Genomic DNA, 18,874 nt, shown 5'->3' on the forward strand with positions numbered 1-18,874 from the left:
AACTAGAAGCAGTGTCATAGGGTATTGAGTCATTTTCTGAGGTAGACAAAAAGTTCCCAAGGTAAAAAAATAACACTTTATTTTGTGTGCAGGGATAGTTTACCTGCACATGTCTGTGTACTACATGTATGCAGTACCCACAGAAGCTAAAAGAATGTATGTGATCCTGTGGCACTAGATAGTTGTGAGCCACCAAGTGGGTGCTAGGAATGGAAGCCATGGCCTCTGCAAGAGCATGCAGTGTTCTTAACCTCTACCATCTCTGGAGACCCACTCCTTTTTGGTTGGTTGGTTGGTTGATTGGTTGGTTGGTTGGTTTTTTTAAGGCAGAATCTCACTTGTAGCTTTGGCTGGCCTGAAACCTCACAGCTACCTGCCTACTTCTGCCGCATGAGTGCTTGAATTAAAGGTTTTTGCCACCTTGACTAGCCCAAGGGTCAGGGGTGGGCAACTTATATTTTAACTGTACAAATGAGTGAAAGTACCCAAGGAGGCCAGAGGTGACACATATTTCTGGAGCTGGGAGTTAAAGGTGATTTTTGAGCTTCCAGACAACAGTGCTGGGAGCCTAGCTTGGGTTCTTTAAAAAGTTAGTAAGTGCTCTTAACTGCTGAGCCAATTTTCTAGTCCCCAATATAATTTTAATCACATGTTATTTAAACATCACAGAGATGCTAAAAGTTTGTAAAGTTGAATATATCAGCCTGTGAGTTCATTAAAAATCATTGAATTCTATATCTAATAAAAGTAGAGTATGGTATATAAACTACTAAAGTGAAGCTACTCACACATACACAAGCTAAAAATTCATTGGAATGAAGTAAACTGGAAAATGAAAACTCATTCCTTTTTCGAGCCTTCACTCTTCAGTTTTTCCCTAAAAGGTAACTACTGCTAGCAGATGTAGATGAATATGTAAACATTTGGATATGCCTTTTACTTTGGATGGACGATATATAGTTTGCTCCCCGCCTCCACCCCACATTTATTTAGTCTGCGTGTATGTGTCTGCACACATGTCACAGTGTATATGTTTAGGTCATAGGATAACTGAGACTGGTTACCTCCTTGTATCATATGGGTTCCAGGGGTTGGACCGAGGTGGCCAGGCTTGTCATTAAGCCTTTACCCACTGAGCCTTCTCTTCAGCTGGAGTTTGCTTTTTCTAAACAAACAAACAAACAAACAAACAAATATGTGATGGACAACCTTTTGTGTTAGTACGTTAGGGTTCAACTTCATTTGCCATGGCTATAGAATATAACTACCTTTTATTTATTTTATTTTTGAGACAGGGTTTTATAGTGAAACTCTGGCTGAAATTTGCTATGTAGACCAGGCTGGCCTGGAACTTGCTATGTAGACCAGGCTGGCCTCATACTCACAGAGATCATCCTGCTTCTGCCTTCTGAGTGGATTAAAGGTGTGTGCCACCACTCCAGGCCTTTCACTACATTATAAAATCACTTTTTTTTTTTTTTGTTTTTCGAGACAGGGTTTCTCTGTGTAGTCTTGGCTGTCCTGGAACTCACTCTGTAGACCAGGCTGGCCTCGAACTCAGAAATCCGCCTGCCTCTGCCTCCCAAGTGCTGGGATTAAAGGCGTGCGCCACCACCGCCCAGCATAAAATCACATTTTTGTAGTGCATGAGGACTATTTGACTTACCATGCCAAGAATTGTTACCTAGGTCTTATCCAAGTCCTAACAATTTTACAATTAACTTTTTCATTCTCTAGGCACTTTGTCTCCATATATAATTTCCTCCTTAAGTGGAGGAATTCTGTGAAGAAGTCTTCAATATTTCTTCCTTGACGTTTATTTCTAAAGAATGCCTCTAAGGGCTTTGATGTTTAGGCCCATACTTCAGCCTCTCAAAGAAAGCGTTTTCCCACTTTTTCTTGCTCAATGAAATAAAGGTATATAGATATAAATAAGCAGAAGGTATCATGTCAGTAGCCTTTATCTTAAAACAGACCAGAGGTAGAGTATTTATTTTGGCATTTACAGGTATGGGTGGAGGTGAATATTTTCTTCCTAAAGCATGGTATGTGACTTCCCGTTTTAAACCTTCCTTAGGATAGAGAGATGAATTATCAACAGAATCCTAGAGACAACTTCCTTTCTTTGGAAGACTGCAAAGACATTGAAAATCTGGAAACTTTCACAGATGTCCTGGATAATGAGGATGCTTTAACTTCAAACTGGGAACAGTGGGATACATACTGTGAAGACTTAACTAAGTACACCAAACTAACCAGCTGTGACATCTGGGGGACAAAAGAAGTGGATTACCTGGGTCTTGATGACTTTTCTAGCCCTTACCAAGATGAAGAGGTCATCAGTAAAACTCCAACCTTGGCCCAGCTCAATAGTGAGGACTCTCAGTCTGTTTCTGATTCCCTTTATTATCCTGACTCACTCTTCAGTGTCAAACAAAATCCCTTGCCCCCCTCTTCTTTTCCTAGTAAAAAGATCACAAGTAGAGCAGCTGCCCCTGTGTGTTCTTCAAAGACACTTCAGGCTGAGGTCCCATTGTCAGACTGTGTCCAAAAAGCAAGCAAACCTACTTCAAGCACACAGATCATGGTGAAGACCAACATGTATCATAATGAAAAGGTGAATTTTCATGTTGAATGTAAAGACTATGTAAAAAAAGCAAAAGTCAAGATCAACCCTGTGCAACAGGGTCGGCCCTTGCTGAGCCAGGTCCACATAGATGCTGCAAAGGAGAACACCTGCTACTGTGGAGCTGTGGCAAAGAGACAGGAGAGAAGGGGGTTGGAGCCTCATCAGGGTCATGGCACTCCTGCTTTGCCTTTCAGAGAAACCCAGGAACTATTACTTAGTCCTCTGCCCCAGGATGGTCCTGGGTTGGTTGCCACAGCAGAGACAGGCCTTTCTGCCAGCACTTCTGTTTCAGATTCATCCCAGAAAAAAGAAGAGCACAATTATTCTCTTTTTGTCTCTGACAACATGAGAGAACAGCCAACCAAATACAGTCCTGAATACGATGAGGATGATGAAGATGATATTGATGATGAGGACCATGATGAAGGATTTGGTAGTGAGCATGAGCTTTCTGAAAATGACGAGGAAGAAGAAGAAGAAGAGGATTATGAGGATGACAGAGATGATGATATCAGCGACACGTTCTCTGAACCAGGTATACCTCTTGGAGCCTACTAAATTGACCTTTCTAGTCACTGTTGGAAATAGGAAGCTTTTATTTGGATGGTTGCTATATTTTAGCTTGGGGATTAAATAAATAAATAAATAAATAAATAACTTAATGTCTTTATTTGGATTAAAAGTAGCTTTCTTTTAGCCACATGATTCTAAAACCATTATTTGCACTTATGATCATTTGTGCCTATGTCATAGTTTATCTTGATTCTCTGAGGGCTTATTTTCTTTCTTTCTTTTTCTGTTATCTATTTTACCACCCTCTTGAGCACTTAAGTAAAGACTCCAAGAGTATGTTGGTTTAAAACAGGTTGCCCTGTTTTGCGTGTGCCCCTCTAATGTGGCTAAGATAGGTGTATATAGAATAGAGTCAAGTGGTGTCAGCTCATGTCACTCTTGCTCATAGTTAACAAAAGCCTACTCAGTCAACAGTTTGAAGACAAGCGTTTTCTTTGTGTCTGCTGTAATAGGAAAATATATATTATGCTAGATATGTTACATGCTTATAATCCCAACACATGAAAGCATAGGTAAGAGGATCACCAAAAGTTTGAGGTCAGCCTGGTCTAGTTAGTGCCTGGGCAGTCAGGACTATATAGTGAGACCTTGTCTTTAAAAAGCAACAAATACGAAAAATAAACAAAAACAAAAAGCCATAAGATGAGAAAGTTGATGCTACAATTTGAAGAGCATGAAGGAGGATACTTCATTTCCTGTACAATACGTATAAATGAAACAGAAAAGGAACAGATCTGTGGGGAGCTGGTGCAATTCAGCATTTACATGTTTGGGTTAGAGCGACTGTTGGCTTATAAACATGTATAAAAATGTTGTGGCCAAGTGGCACATGGTTAAAAATACACAAAGAAGTGAAGAGTTTAAATTTTAAGCAAAAGTTACTTGCTTCAGAATTAGTCTTGATACTAATAACTCTGCATAAAACCAATTAAAAATTAAACTTTATGAAATTATGAAAGAGTCCTTTTGTTTAAAATGGTGACTTCAGGCACTCTAAATATTGACATTTTTTGAAACTGTGGACAGTGACTATGTCAGAGTGCAGCACTGTGTCTGTGTGCCTGTTTGTGTATGTATGTCTGTGCGTGTGCATATATATGTGTGTGCAAGAGCACATGGGTGGGTGTGGCTGTGACTGTGGCTAATGCAATGTTGGGTTAAACCCCCAGCCTCACATAGGCTAAAGTAAGCTGACCTCTGAGCCACATCCTTCCAAAGCATTATTATTCATCAAAGATTTTCTCATTTTGTAAGTTTTTAAATTCAAATGTTTAGATTTATGCATTTGATACCACAAATTGTTTGGCTTGGGTATTTTTTAAGTAAGTAAAAAGTACTTCAAGGTTAACTTGGAGGAAAAGGGTTTATACCTTTTTTCCTTTGATTTACTTTAGAATCCTGGATAATCTAGATAGAATTGTCTTTTTTCTTTGCCAGGACCATTTTTCTCATAGTACATTGATAAAGTCTACATTGAGATGTAGAAAGGAAATTGGACTGGGTATAGTAGGGGTAGTTTCTGAAGCTTCATCTATTGTTGTTCAGGTGCAGCTCTTGAAGACTGGCAGATTAAATCTAGGGATGAGAGTCTTGTACAGAATTAAGGTGGGGTGCTAAGGAGTGTATTATCACAGGTAGGGTAGAGAACTAAGGGGAATGGAATGTAAAGAAGGAAGTGCCTTCTCCAGTGGTGCTTGTAAGCAGGTGGATCCTAAGATCACTAAATTTTAGGATTACCAAGGCAAGCAATAGGTGTGCTGTTCATGCCATATTAATTGTGATTTTGCTTTTCCTTGACTTTGTATTACTTTCATTGAAAAATATTTAAGATACACAGTATGGTATTTTGATATATTTATTATATTGTTGTTATCATGTGCTAATTAACATCCATTACTTGACATAATTATGTTTTCTTTTTTGAGTATTAACTGTATTTCCTGTACTGTCTGTTACTATTTGTATATTAGATATCTAGAACTTATTCTGCAATACAGCAATTTGCTCTTTGATGAACACCTCACATGTCCACGTGTCTTCAGTTCCTGACTACCATGTTCTCTACTTCTGTATGTTTGACTTTAGTCCCACATGTGGAGACTTTGCAGTCTGTCTTTCTCTGCCTGTTCTGTTTTAGTTGGCATAACAAGTAAATTCACCTTGTCATAAATGTCAGCCTTAGAGGATAAGTTATATTGTATGTACTTGCATTTTTGTATCTGTACATTTGCTTGGGTGTTGGAAGTATTGTGGTAAATGTAGGAGGAGTACAGGTAGCTTTCAAGAGAATGCTTTTTATTTTTATTAATATTTCTGGAGACATAGTCTGAACTTGCTGTGCAGACCATCCTGGCCTCTACCTCACAAGAGATTTGTGGGCTTCTGTCTTCTGAATATCTTCTGATTAAAGGCATGCATCTGGCCTTTTGAAACAAACCAAAAAAGATTTGTTTTTATTATTTTAAATTATGTTTGTGAGAGGCTGGAGAGATGGCTCGGTGGTTAGGAGCACTTTTGTTACTCTTACAGAGGACCTGAATTTAGTTCTCAGCACCCAAGCAGTGGCTTACAACTATTTGTAACTTCAGTTTAGGGAGTCCAATGCCCTCTTTTGACGACCTTGAACAGCAGATACACATGTGGTGTATATGAACACACACAGGCAGAATGCTCTTGCACATAAAATAAATAAATCTTATTTTAAAAAATTATGTGTGTGTGGGTATGCTCACCTGAGTGCAGGTGCTTTCAGAGGCCAGAGGTATCAGATTCCCCGAAGTTGGAGTTGCAGGCAGTTGTGAGTGGCTTGACATGGATACTGAGTATCAAACTCTGGTCTTCTGAAAGAGCAAAGCCATTTCCCAGGCCTCTTTTCAGGGAAGTGGGAGTGCTGAATCATTTGGTATTTTAAGTTGTATTTAGTTAGTTTAGATGCTGGTGCTCAAACTCAGGGCCTGTGTATTCTGTGCTGGGCTTCCACTGAGCTATGGCCATTGTTGTTTTTCTCTACGGGGAAAACTGTTTGTTCCTTGTGTTAGACAAGTCCTATATCACTGAGATACATCCTCAGTGTCTGGCCTGCCTTTTTTGAGCTAGGGTCTAGTTCTCTCCTTTATATTAGCACCGAATATATAATCTGGGATGGTGGTCTCTAACTTGATGTCCTCTTGTAACACAGGCTGAGTACTGGGATTATGTTCATGCTGCCATGCCAGCTATTTTCAATTTTTTGGAAGCCCTTCCATACTGCTTTCCATAAAAACCATACAAGTTTACATTTTCACTGAAAATGAAAAGAGTTCTCTCTTCCCTAATTCTGTGACAACAGTGTCTATCCAACTTGTGATGAATCATTGTGACCTATGTGCCATAGTGTCTCTCTGATTTTTTTTGATTTGTGTTTTATTGATGATTAGTGGTATTGAGAATGTTTTCATATCCTTGTTGGACACTTGGATATCTTTTGAGAAATGCCTATTTAGGATCTTTACCATGTTTGTAAGATAGGTTATCTTTTGTTTTTTTGTGTTTTAGATATTAACATAATGTTATATATACTGTTAGTAATATTTCTTCTGTTTTATAGGCTGTCTCTTCACTGTTTTTGATTGGTTTTGTTGTTCACAAGCTTTTTAGTTTGGCAAAATCCCATTCCTCTGTTTCTACTTGCATTGTCTATGTTATGGAGTCTTACCTCTAAGATTTTCATCTACCAGATCAATATCAAGAACCATCCCCCATGATTTTTCTATCACCTTTGTTACTTGGGGAAGATCTGTGGTCTTCTCCATTCTGCTCCTGTCTCCTCCCTGTTCTTTACTACTTCTTTCTTCCTTTCTCTTCCTTCTCCCTCCTCTCTTTCTTCTCTGTACCACCACCTCTTCTCCTCTTCTCTGCTGTTTTCCTTCACATTAAACATAAGGTTACTTTTTACTTAAAAGTTGTCTGGTTTGTGTGTTAAATATACAATCTCTATACTTGTATAAAAAGGAATTGTACTGGCTGGTTTTGTGTGTCAACTTGACACAAGCTGGAGTTATTATAGAAAGGAGCTTCCCTTGAGGAAATGCCTCCATGAGATCCAGCTGTAAGGCATTTTTCTCAATTAGTGATCAAGGGTGGGAGGCCTCATTGTGGGTGGTGCCATCCCTGGGCTGATAGGACTGGGATTTATAAGAAAGCAAGCTGAGCAAGCCAAGGGAAGCAAGCCAGTAAGTAACATCCCTCCATGGCCTCTGTATCACCTCCTGCTTCCTGACCTGCTTGAGTTCCAGTCCTGACTTCCTTTGGTGATGAACAGCAATGTGCAAGTGTAAGCTGAATAAATCCTTTCCTCCTCAACTTGCTTCTTGGCCATGATGCTTTGTGCAGGAATAGAAAGCCTGACTAAGACAGGAATTAAAAGGAAAAACTTCAGTTGGCCTTTGTTGTGTAGTTCCTATCTGTCCCTCTCTCCCTTTCTTGCTTTCCCTCTTTTTGCAAAGTCTTATGGTATTGTCCTGGTTGACCTGGTACTTGCTGTGTAGTACATACAGGTTTTTCTTAAACTCATGGCACGCTTGCCACAGCCAATTGAATTACAGACAAGAACCACCATGTCTGGAAATAAAATCCTTAAACCATTTTTGTTTTTCATTGTATCGTGTGTGTGTGTTCAGAAATTTTAAAAATGATATGGTTTCATCCTTTATAAGTTTGTGCGACTAGTTTAGTTTTGTAGTTTTAATAATCTTTCCCAGAGAATACTGTTTATTCTCTAAATGAATCTGAAGTTCACTGCTATGGGATGGAAACTTCTGTGTATGTCCATCTTGTCTTCAATGTTGTTCAAGTCTGCTATGTCCTTAGTCATTCTTTTTGATCTATCATTATTGAAGATGGGTAGTATTTAAGTTCCTCACCACTAAAGTAAGCATTTTTTTCTTGTCAGTAATGTTATTTGCTTTATATAGTTAGGTGTTTTGATGTGAGAATATTTACAAGTTATATCTTCTTGATGAATTAACTTATTTTATCAGCATACACAGCTTTTCTTTATTTTTAGTTTTATATATGTGAATTCAGTGTCATTCTCCTTGGATTGCTGGGAATTGAACTCAAGGCCTCTGGAAGTACAGCCGGTGCTCTTCACTGCTGAGCCATCTCTTCAGCCCTTTCTTTATCTTTGGGGATAGCTTGTTGCTTAAAGTCTGCTCCAAGTCTAGTACCACAGTGTCATGGACCACCTTCCCATCTCACTTTCACTTCATTGTCTCTTTTGCCTGAAATATGCTATGTACCTTAGACTGGTATTGAACTTGTGTCCTCCTGCCTCACCCACCCAAGTACTGAATGAGAGGCATTTCTCTATCACACTTTACTTTGTGATATCATTAAGTGTTGATAGGTAGAGATTTATTCAATTTGTTGGTTTCTGACTGTCAGCATGTAACTTTGACATGCTGGTAACAAATCTTGGGACTTGCATATGCTAGGAAAGTATTCTACCACTGTTGGTATACTTCTAATCTTTGTCCTTTTTTCCCTTTTTTTTTCTTTCATTTTTCGAGACAGGGTTTCTCTGTGTAGCCCTGGCTGTCCTGGAACTCACTCTGTAGACCAGGCTGGCCTCGAACTCAGAAATCCTCCTGCCTCTCTAATCTTTGTCTTTAGTTCTTTCATATTCATATTCATTCATATTCTCTCTCTCTCTCTTTCTCTCTCTCTCTCTCTCTCTCTCTCTCTCTCTCTCTCTCTCACACACACACACACACACACACACACACACACATATAATATTGAGTATATTCCCTTCATACCCTAGTATACCTGTTCTCAACCAGTGGGTCATGACCGGGATCCCATATCCAATATTTACATTATGATTTATAACAATAGCAAAATTAGAGTTATGAAGTAGCAACAAAATAATTTTGTGGTTGGAAGTCACCACAACATGAGGAACTATACTAAAGGGTCAGAACTTTAGGAAGGCAGAGAAGCACTGCCCTGCTACTGCTCTGTCCCTTATCTTCATGCTTCCCCTTCCTGTGTAGTTCCCCTTTTTCCCCTGATGTCACTTGTACTTCCATGTTATAGATGATTTCATCTATCTTATGTAAAATCTAGGAAATCAAAAATGAGAGAAAACATATGTGTCCTTATAAGATAGACAGATCCCTTCGTGGGGTATATCTTTCTCTTTAGCTCAGAACATTACTTCAAGTATCTTCTGTAGAGGTGGTTAGATGATCACAAATCTCTTTGGTTTGATTTATCATTTAAAAACTCGCCAGCACTTGTGTCTAGTGCTGACTTCCTTTTTTGTTTAGCTGTTTATATTCTCTTGGAATTCATTCAGGAATTTGTTTATGTCCTTTTTGTTTCTTAATATAATTGTTGTCTGGAATTTCATTTAATTCATTGTCATTGGAGGATATTACTGTCAGATTGGTAAATTTTGGAAGGGTCATTTTGCCTTTTTGGTTTATTGCTTTTATATTTTTGCATAGGGATTTATGCGTCTGGAATTAGGTTGTTGATTTTTTCTTTTTAAATCACTCTTACTCTTCTAGTAGAAATGTTTAAAACATTTAAGAGAGACTAGGATGTAATAGGGTTGAGATGCCATTTTGCTTTGCTATACTAGTACTTGGTGCACTAGTTTTAAGTCTCCAGGACTCTAAAATATTGTCTACAGAAAAAAAATCACTAGCAAAATATAGGCCTACTATGAATTTATAGTCATAGTTAAGTAACAATTCCCCCTTAAGCTCTAATTATTTTAGGAAATAAAGGAACACTGATAGCAGGATAGACTGAGATATCAGTTTCTGTCAGATAAGTAAAAATGGGAAAAGACTTAGTGATTAGTATTGGGTTGATACAGGAAAAATAGAGGAAGGAAAAGTAAAGAGAGAAGGTGAAATAGGGACACAGTCAGTCTCCCTAAAGGAGAATGATAGAAAGATGGAAAGAAATTCAACAGAATAATCTAAAAGATTCCCAGGGCCCATCAGGATGAGATAAGGAAACCGCAAATCAGGTTAGCTTATAATTTTGGGGGAAACCTACCAAATAGAAGGTGAAAAGACAAAGGGTATAAGCTTAGGAGAAAAGAAAAAAGAAAGCAGACCAGATGAGTAAAGGTAAAAGGGAGAACAGGACAGACCGACTTGGTTAAATTGGCACTGGGTATTAAATATAAAGGGAAGAGTTTGGTAGGGTGTAGTCTGAATGCAGTATCCCCTGATTGCTGCTTGCAACCTCAACTCTCAGTGGTCCTTCCTGCTCATTCAGATGTCTGTGAAACTCTGAGTTGTTCTTCATAGTTGGGGTCACAGGTCACTGGTCTGTCTTTGGGAAGGTTCTTCCAGAGTTCAAGGCTGCTTGGAACTTATGTCTTTTATGTTTCTTTGCCAACTCTGTCTCCAGCCATTATTGAATACTTGTTGGTTCTGATGCAGTCTTCTTTAGTCAGTTTTAGTCAGTTTGCTTGCCAGGTTTCAGCACACATTCCAGTAATGCTTTTCTTGTGTTTTACAAGAGTATGGGTTGGCAAGCTTTTGTTGTTACTCTTTTTGTCTTGTGGGTTTTTCTTTTATTTCAGTAGAGTCAACTTAACCTCTTTAGTAGTATGTGGCTTCTTCCTTCCCTTAGCATCACCACAAGGTCTCAACAAAAGATGGAGGTAGACAACTTCGAATGTTGTGTCAGACAAAGCACATCACTCTTGTAGTTGCTTACCAGCAAAGATCAACCTTTGCCAATCAGGAAAAATTCTTCCTTATCTTGGATTGTGGCCTTTATGGTTTCCATGGTATCTGAGGGTTTAGAAGGCATGTGATGGCCTGCCCGATAAGGGTCAGGAAAACTGTGTCTGGACACCACTTCCACTGTAGCTGGCAGATTAGAAAGGTCCTTCTTTGCTTTATACATTTCTGTTTTTCTTACTATTGGACTATGGATGTGCAGCTACTGTCCACATCTTCGAATGGCAGGCATTTAGCTTTTCCCAGTTTATTCCCCAGAGATTCTTCTAACAGACCACGCTATTGGATTTGCATTTTTGGTTTTTCGAGATCACATAGGTGAACTCAAGAAAACTCAGTCCCCATGGCAGCATTTCCATTTTCTTAGAATTTTGATTTATACAGAGACTACAAGGTTTTTAATCTGTCTAGTCACATCCTCTTTCCTTTTCTTCCATAGCATAAGCCTTGGTTGGAAACTGCTCTTCTTGAGCAGCGAGGCAGTGGCTTTATGTATTAGTAGGTATTTTGTGGACTCTGATGCTCTTCCTGGATCTAAATGATAATGCTGCTTAATGTCTGGATGAATATGCCATTTAAATTCATTTACTTTCAGTTGACTTGAAGTGAATCTTTTGGTTACGATTGCTTGTACAGTACTCTAGATGTTAGTGAGTGGCATACTTGAACCATAGATATAACACAATTTTGTAGAACTTATTTGGGATTTAAAAAAAATTTTTGTACAAATTATTTCTTTTCTTGAAAGAAAGATTTAACCCAGCTTGAGAGGTGGAAAAGAAAATTGTGGCTGAGAAATAAGAAGACGTTTTTTGAAATCAATAAAGTAAGGCTAGTTATACTCCTGTCAGAGCACAAGTCTGGGGTTGGGCTATTGGTTTACAAAGGCCCTTTTGTGATGACCAGCTCCTGAGATTCTGTTTCTTGGCAAATGGCTATGCAGTTGATGAGCTTGCAAAGTTCCAGGAGAGGTGCAAAATAGAGTTTCAGTCTTTCTTCTGAACTGACTGCCAAGTGCTAATAGAGCCTATTCTGTAGGCTGGCTACAACTGTTTGGGTTGTAAAAGTGCATGGTTCAAGAACTAGAACTCACTTCCTTAAAAGTCTCACTGAGCATTTTTCACAGTGGACTTTACCTGTAAGTCTGTTCAGACCATAGCTGTGTGGCTTGACATTTTGTAAATACGGCATTTTACTTCCTTTTTGTTGTTACTGTTTGGTTTTTGGGGACACGAGATCTACTGTAGTCCAGGCTGGCCTAGACTTGGTATATACCTACGGTTGACTTTGAACTCCTGATCCTCTCACCTTCATTTCCCAAGTACCAGCATAAAGTGGACACCATACTCCTATCTCAATTTAATCATGTCAGCAAGAAATGAGTTAGCTAATTATGGCAGTATATCAACAAAAAGAAGCGGATAGAGAAGGGAATCAAGAAATCATTTATCAAAACATGTTTTAGTATCTTTTATGTTAGGCATTGCATATATTAGGTATTAATTTTAATTATATGGAGATTAATGGAATCCTTACCTTAATAGAATTAGAGTTGAACAGAGTTATTTGCTCCTGGAATTTTTCAGTTATTCCTCCCTACCTTTGCAGTGGTGGAGATTGAACCTTCAGCCTTCCACACAGTATGGTATAACCAGCTCCACCATGAAGCAGCCTCCTCAGATCCTCTGAAAGTCATGCTTTTCTTTTTCTATTTATTTGTTTGTTTATTTATTTTGAGATAGGGTCTCTCTGTAGCCCTGGGTCCTAGAAACTCACCATGTAGACCAGGCTAACCTCAAACTTACAGAGATATGCCTGTACTTGCCTCCTGAGTACTGGGTTTAAATGTGTGTACCACTATACCAGGCTCTTTCAGAATCGATTAATATGTTTATGTGTTCTGTGGCTTGGCCAGCCAGGGATGCAGGAACATAGTTTTGTAAAACCTACCTTAGCCACAGATTCATTTTGGGTGTTGGTAGTTAGACTTCTGTTACAGAAAAGAGTTCCTTTGGGCATATTTTGTGAGAAAAATGAATGGTCTTGGATGTTAGATCAGTGAGTAAGTATGTCATTTTTCTATATTTTACTTGGTTACCATGGCCTTTATATTGAAAAATGTATGGCTGGAGACACTCTGTGAGTTGGCAGTGGAGTGGTAATAAATTTATGGGACACGTTAATACAAAAGGTTGGGTCAGAAAACTGGCAGCTCCTAAATGCTCCTTGGGAAACAAATTGAACACATAAATAAATATAATACCTGGTTTAAGTGGGATGAAGACATAAATATTGCTGTGACTCTAAATTCAGCATAAAGTAAGAAAGACTACTCGATCAGTTAGGAAGTGGAGCAAGATGTGGTCTCGGAGCTGGGCTCCTTGAATCATAAGAGCTGACCCAGCTCAGTTCTCCTGTTCATGCCAGGCCTCTCATCATGTCAGTCTGTGCAGCTGAGGCAGTCACTTCTTAGAAATATCAAATGAATTGCATGAGTATTGAGTGAATGAACGTGTCTTGCCACCTGCAGTCTAGCAAAGGTAGATGCTGACCAAGGGAACATACTGAAATATGGAGGGAAAGGGGGTGCTTAAGAAAGTGGAATAAAGTCTGTCCCTATGCTTTGGAGTAGAACTAAATGTGCAAAACACTGGTTATGGGTGCTAGTAGGGAGACAAGATACTTTTGGTTATCTGTCTGTCTGGTGTTGTGTAATTTCTGTAAGCCAGTAATTTTTTGCTTAATTACTATGGAGCAAGCACCAACTAAAAATGCCTCAGCTGGCCGGGCGGTGGTGGTGCACACCTTTAATCCCAGCACTTGGGAGGCAGAGGCAGGCGGATTTCTGAGTTCGAGGCCAGCCTGGTCTACAGAGTGAGTTCCAGGACAGCCAGGGCTACACAGAGAAACCCTGTCTCGAAAACAAACAAACAAACAAACAAAAACAAAAAACAAAACAAAAAAGCCTCAGCTGGTGGCATAATGGGACCCTTTCCTCTTTTCCAAAGATAGGTTAATAACTAGAACAAGGTAAAATTCTTTATCTAAAATAAAATATATACATTAAACCATTTTAAAAAGATTTGTATTTTATTTATCTATCTCTGTTTGATTATTCTGTAGGTGCCACAGTTACATATATGGAGGTCAGGGACGACTTGTAGGAGTCAGTTCTCTCTGTCCACCGTCTGGGTCCTAGGGATCAAATTCAGGTTGTTGAATCTGGCAGCAAGGGTCTTCACCTGCAGAACCATCTCACTTGCCCATGCACCTTTTTTGTTTTTTAATTAAGAAAACGTAGGGTTTATTGTCACTCTGCATTCCACATTGTTTTTGATTAAAGGTAGTCTACAATGGTTGTGATATATAGTTTGGTCAGGGGTGAAGTGAAACACATTCAACATATACAACAGCATGTACCTCATCATCTCTGTGTAAACTCTTTGAAGGCCAGAAAAGGCAGAAACGTCACATCTCTCTTCATTGCTGAGCCACACAGAATATACTGTGAATGTTAGGAATGAAGCACAGAGTCTGTCTGCACTGGTGCTCAGAAACCATTCTGTGACTTTATCCTCTCCCCCCCGCCCCGCCCCCGGCCCCCTTTGAGTACAAACCTCATACAGGCCAACTAAGTGGCCCTAAACACTGAGTTAGAATCCAGACTTCTTTTTTTAAATCCTGTTTGTTGAGGTACAGTTTTCACACAGCAAAACTTGACTCTGCTTGTCATGCACCCTTGTATGAGTACTTTGGGTGAGTGAGTTCTGACACGTGAACATAGTCACTCATGTAACAACCATCACAATCAAGATAATTAGCCCTGATTCTACTTGAACCCTGAGAGCTACAGTACCTCTTTTGCCTTCTCTTATAAAAATAGAATCATTCTCTCCTGATTGTGACTCTGAAGGAAAGTTGGTAAAATTCTAATATTCAGAGAGCCTTCTCCCCAGTGAACAGGTATCATCACTTTGTAGGGAGAGTTCCAGAGTCATGTTTCAGAAGGAAAACTTGGTCATTTTACTTGGCATGTACAATCACCCTTCCACCATTGCCCTGTGGATTTCATCCATGATGATCATTCTCTGAAGCATTTTAGGTTACCAGGCTTCCTACACTGACTTTGTTCAACAATTCCAGCAGCTCAGAATTAAATATTTTCTGGAACTTTTCATTAGTAAGAAAAATATACCCTTCAATGGTATAGAATAAAATAACAAGTCCACTAAAGAATGACCTAGAATAGACTTGTATATTTATTTGCTTAGGAACTGTCTTTTTTGTACTTTTTCAGAAGAAGTAGAATAAAAGAAAAATCACTGCTGCTAAGGAACTAGGATGCCACTGTAGACACAGTTCTTTGTGAGCAGTTTTGTAGACATAAATATTAAAAGGGAGACATTTAGAAACCACAGTGTAGTATCTAAGTACCATTCTATAGTGGTACCTTTTTATTTATAGACTATTAATTTCTATAACCAACTCCATGTAGATAAGGACAACATTAATACAGTACAATACTCTTGTACACATGGAATAAATGTAACTTGAACTCTTCTAGGCTAATTCTGTCTAACCCTAAACCAACATGGTAAACTGGGGTACTTTTGTCCATAGTTGACAACATTGTTAAACTTTCTAAAAATTCAAATTACACACATATGTGTGAATACTTCTCAATGTATCACCAGCATTGGCATCTCTTCCAGACTTTGCATCATCTGAACAAATTTATAAACATCCAGCATACTTGATTTGTAAAAAGCTAAACATCAGTGAAGTTAAGTTTCTGCTTGGTGCCTGGTACCATTTCTTAATAGTTACTTATTATAATGGCACATTGATTCCTGTGTAGTATTTAATTGTGTTCTTAATCATGTGAAGGTACTACAATATCTTATACTAATTTCCAGAAACAAAAAGGAGCCCATGCCAGATAACTATGTAATGAAATGTTTATTAATTTCTGGATACTATAAATTTGAGATCTACATACTGGAATTGTTTCTGATGTTGATACTTCAGATGAAAGAAATATCTCATTACAAATAGAATGATTTTTGTTTGTTTATTCTGAGAGACTTATTCTGACAGTTATGGGACCATGTTTCTTAAGGCTATGAAAATGACTCTGTAGAGGACTTGAAGGAGATGACTTCCACATCTTCTCGGAAGAGAGGAAAAAGAAGGTACTTCTGGGAGTATAGTGAGCAGCTTACACCATCCCAGCAAGAGAGGATTCTGAGGCCATCTGAGTGGAATCGAGACACCTTGCCAAGTAATATGTACCAGAAAAATGGCTTACATCATGGTAAGAGGGTTTGAAAAAAATATTTAGTGCCCTTTTCTCTTTTTTAGAGGGTGGAGATATTTTTTGAGTATATAGCCTAGACTGGCCTCTAAGTGTGTAGCCCAGTTTGGCCTTGAATGTTGAATCCTCTGTCTCATTCTTCTAGATTCTGGGACTCTGTCACTGTAAACAGAGATAAGGAACCAAATGCTTAGTGTGCTTGGGTTTTCAGCCATTCATAGGCAACTTGAGGTCATCAGAGAGAGCTTTTCTGTCACAACTGCCCCTTCTTACACACATCTTCTAGCAGTTTGGAGAGCCATCATTTCTGGTCCCTTTTTGGTCCACTTCCTTCAAGAAATGGCCAAGATGATTGGTTCTTGACCTGTGAAAAAAGAAGCAACACAGTCGAAGAAAAAAGACTTTTCTCATGAGTCTCTTCCCATTTTCCTCCACCCCAGACTTCATTTAATGGGGAGATTAACTTTAATGGCTATGAGGAGGAAAACAGAGGGGGAAAAAAAAGAAACCTGTTTGTGGAAAAAGAGTAGAGGAGTGTATAGGAATCAGGAGAAGCTTATGGTTTAGATAGATCAAGCCTAGAGTTGTGGATCCAGAAAGCTGTGATTGAGTAGAATTTCTTCTGTTGTTTCACGTTAACATCAAGTAGTCTGCCAAAAAGGCAGAGAGAAGGTACGAATGAGCTCAGTAAGGAAAGCACAGTCATGCCATAGACTTCACTTGCTGAACACTTTGGAAGACGAGAACTAACTCCCAGCATGTTTGTTACTCTGGCCTTGTTTTCCTAGTCCCAGGTCTGTACTCTTATCTCTCTTTTTTTACATTCAGGCCTTTTTTTTTTTTTTTTTTTTAATCAAAAATGAAAAAAATAAGGTCCAGTAAATAATTCCCTGTAGCTCATAATAAATCTGTTGGGTGTACTATACTACTTGAGAGGAATGCATTGGTGTGTGGTTCAGTGGTCAGCGTTTACTTAGTGTGCTTGAGGCCCTGTGGTTATTGGATTGGAGCACTTGGGAAACATGGAGGAGAAAGGGGAGTGAGTGAGGAAGCTGAAGAAGAGCTTTTGTCTTATTTTACTTTATTCCCAGATTCATGGCTTGGTTTAGGTAAACTCTCGTGGACTTTGTGTACAGTTGAATTTGTGTTCCAAGCTGAGATTTAAGATACTTAGTCCTACTATGCAAAGAGTTACGACTCTGTCACACTGGGAATCAGACCTAGAGGAGAGCAGCAGAGAGGCAGTATTGAGACAGTGGGGTCAGCCTGTTTTGTTCCTAGCTGGAGACTGGATCCAGGGCTTTGTGTAAGCTAGCCAATGGTTCTGTTGCTTACTGAGCTGTAGCCCTAGGATATTGTCATGTCTCTAGCCACAGGACTAGATGGAGAGAGAAAGAGAGAGGGCTAGTCCTTTTAAGTTAGGACATTCTGTACCTCCTGAAATGTTCTAGATCTAAAATGAAGAACGGGTGCTGCTGGTAGCTATAGAAATTGCATGTCTTGTTCACTAAAATGATATAACTTACATTCCTTTCAAATGACTTGTAGGGAAATATGCAGTTAAGAAGTCACGGAGAACTGATGTGGAAGACCTGACTCCAAACCCTAAAAAACTACTCCAGATTGGTAATGAATTACGGAAGCTGAATAAGGTGATCAGTGATCTGACTCCAGTTAGTGAGCTTCCCTTAACAGCGAGACCAAGGTCAAGGAAAGAAAAAAATAAGCTGGCTTCCAGGTAAATTCTAATGCTGTTCACCCATGTGAATAGTCTCTAGGAGGTAAGATTAGACCTTGAGATTTTATAGAAGAGGTGACCTTCAGAATTTACTTACCAAATAACTACTGTAATGAGTTGTTTTTTGTTGTTAATTGTACTTTTTAAGTGAAAGATGGCATTATGCTTATAAGAAAAAGTTTTGGGGGTGAGGCAAACACAGTAAGTGTACTGTATTATGGTATAACTAAAAAGTTTTAAAACTTAGATTTGCTTTTTTGACTATATAGTTAGCAATAATTAATTTAAGTATGCTATTATGAATTTGAGACATGTACTCAGTTAAATAACCACCTAATGTGGTCAAGATACATTAACATTACACCTTAAAAACTTACAAGCCTGGTGGTAATGGCACACACCTTTAATTGTAGCACTAGAGAGGCAGAGGTAGGTGGATCTCTGAGGTCAAAGCCAAGCTGGTCTACAGAGCTAGTTCTAGGACTAAGAAAAGCCTGTCTGGAAAACCAAACAAAAAAAGGAGGAAGATTATAAAACAAACTTTTCATTATCATCCTTTCACAACCATTGATTTATTTTATTTTTTGTGTATGGGTGTTTTGCCTGCATGTATGTCTGTCCATATAGCCTCTGTGGGCCTAGTGCCCACAGAAGCCAGAAAAGGTGTTAGAGCCACAGATGATTGTGAAACACTGTGTGGGTGCTGGGAATTGAACCCAAGGACCTCTGGAAGAGCAACCACTGCTCTAAACTGTTGGGCCATCTCTCAAGACCCCAAGATCTTTTAAAAAATTAACAGTGTCTCATAGTGATCTGTCCTGTTCCAGAATGTCACATGGATGAAATGTACTATAGAGGCCTGAATCTGT

The 18,874-nt window shown here is 38.9% G+C and overlaps 1 protein-coding gene across 3 annotated transcripts in view; it reads left to right on the forward strand.

The window, feature by feature from the left end:
- Positions 1-18,874, forward strand: part of Crebrf (CREB3 regulatory factor) — a 52,765-nt gene that overhangs the window by 23,276 nt on the left and 10,615 nt on the right. For all 3 annotated transcript variants that reach the window (XM_034505481.2, XM_076937073.1, XM_076937072.1), the window contains 3 exons: positions 2,078-3,164; positions 16,073-16,267; positions 17,816-18,005. In XM_034505481.2, coding sequence (XP_034361372.1) covers positions 2,078-3,164; positions 16,073-16,267; positions 17,816-18,005 — 1,472 coding nt within the window. The remainder of the gene's footprint in view (positions 1-2,077; positions 3,165-16,072; positions 16,268-17,815; positions 18,006-18,874) is intronic.

The sequence above is a fragment of the Arvicanthis niloticus genome, chromosome 6, assembly GCF_011762505.2.
Source record: "Arvicanthis niloticus isolate mArvNil1 chromosome 6, mArvNil1.pat.X, whole genome shotgun sequence".
NCBI lineage: Eukaryota > Metazoa > Chordata > Mammalia > Rodentia > Muridae > Arvicanthis > Arvicanthis niloticus.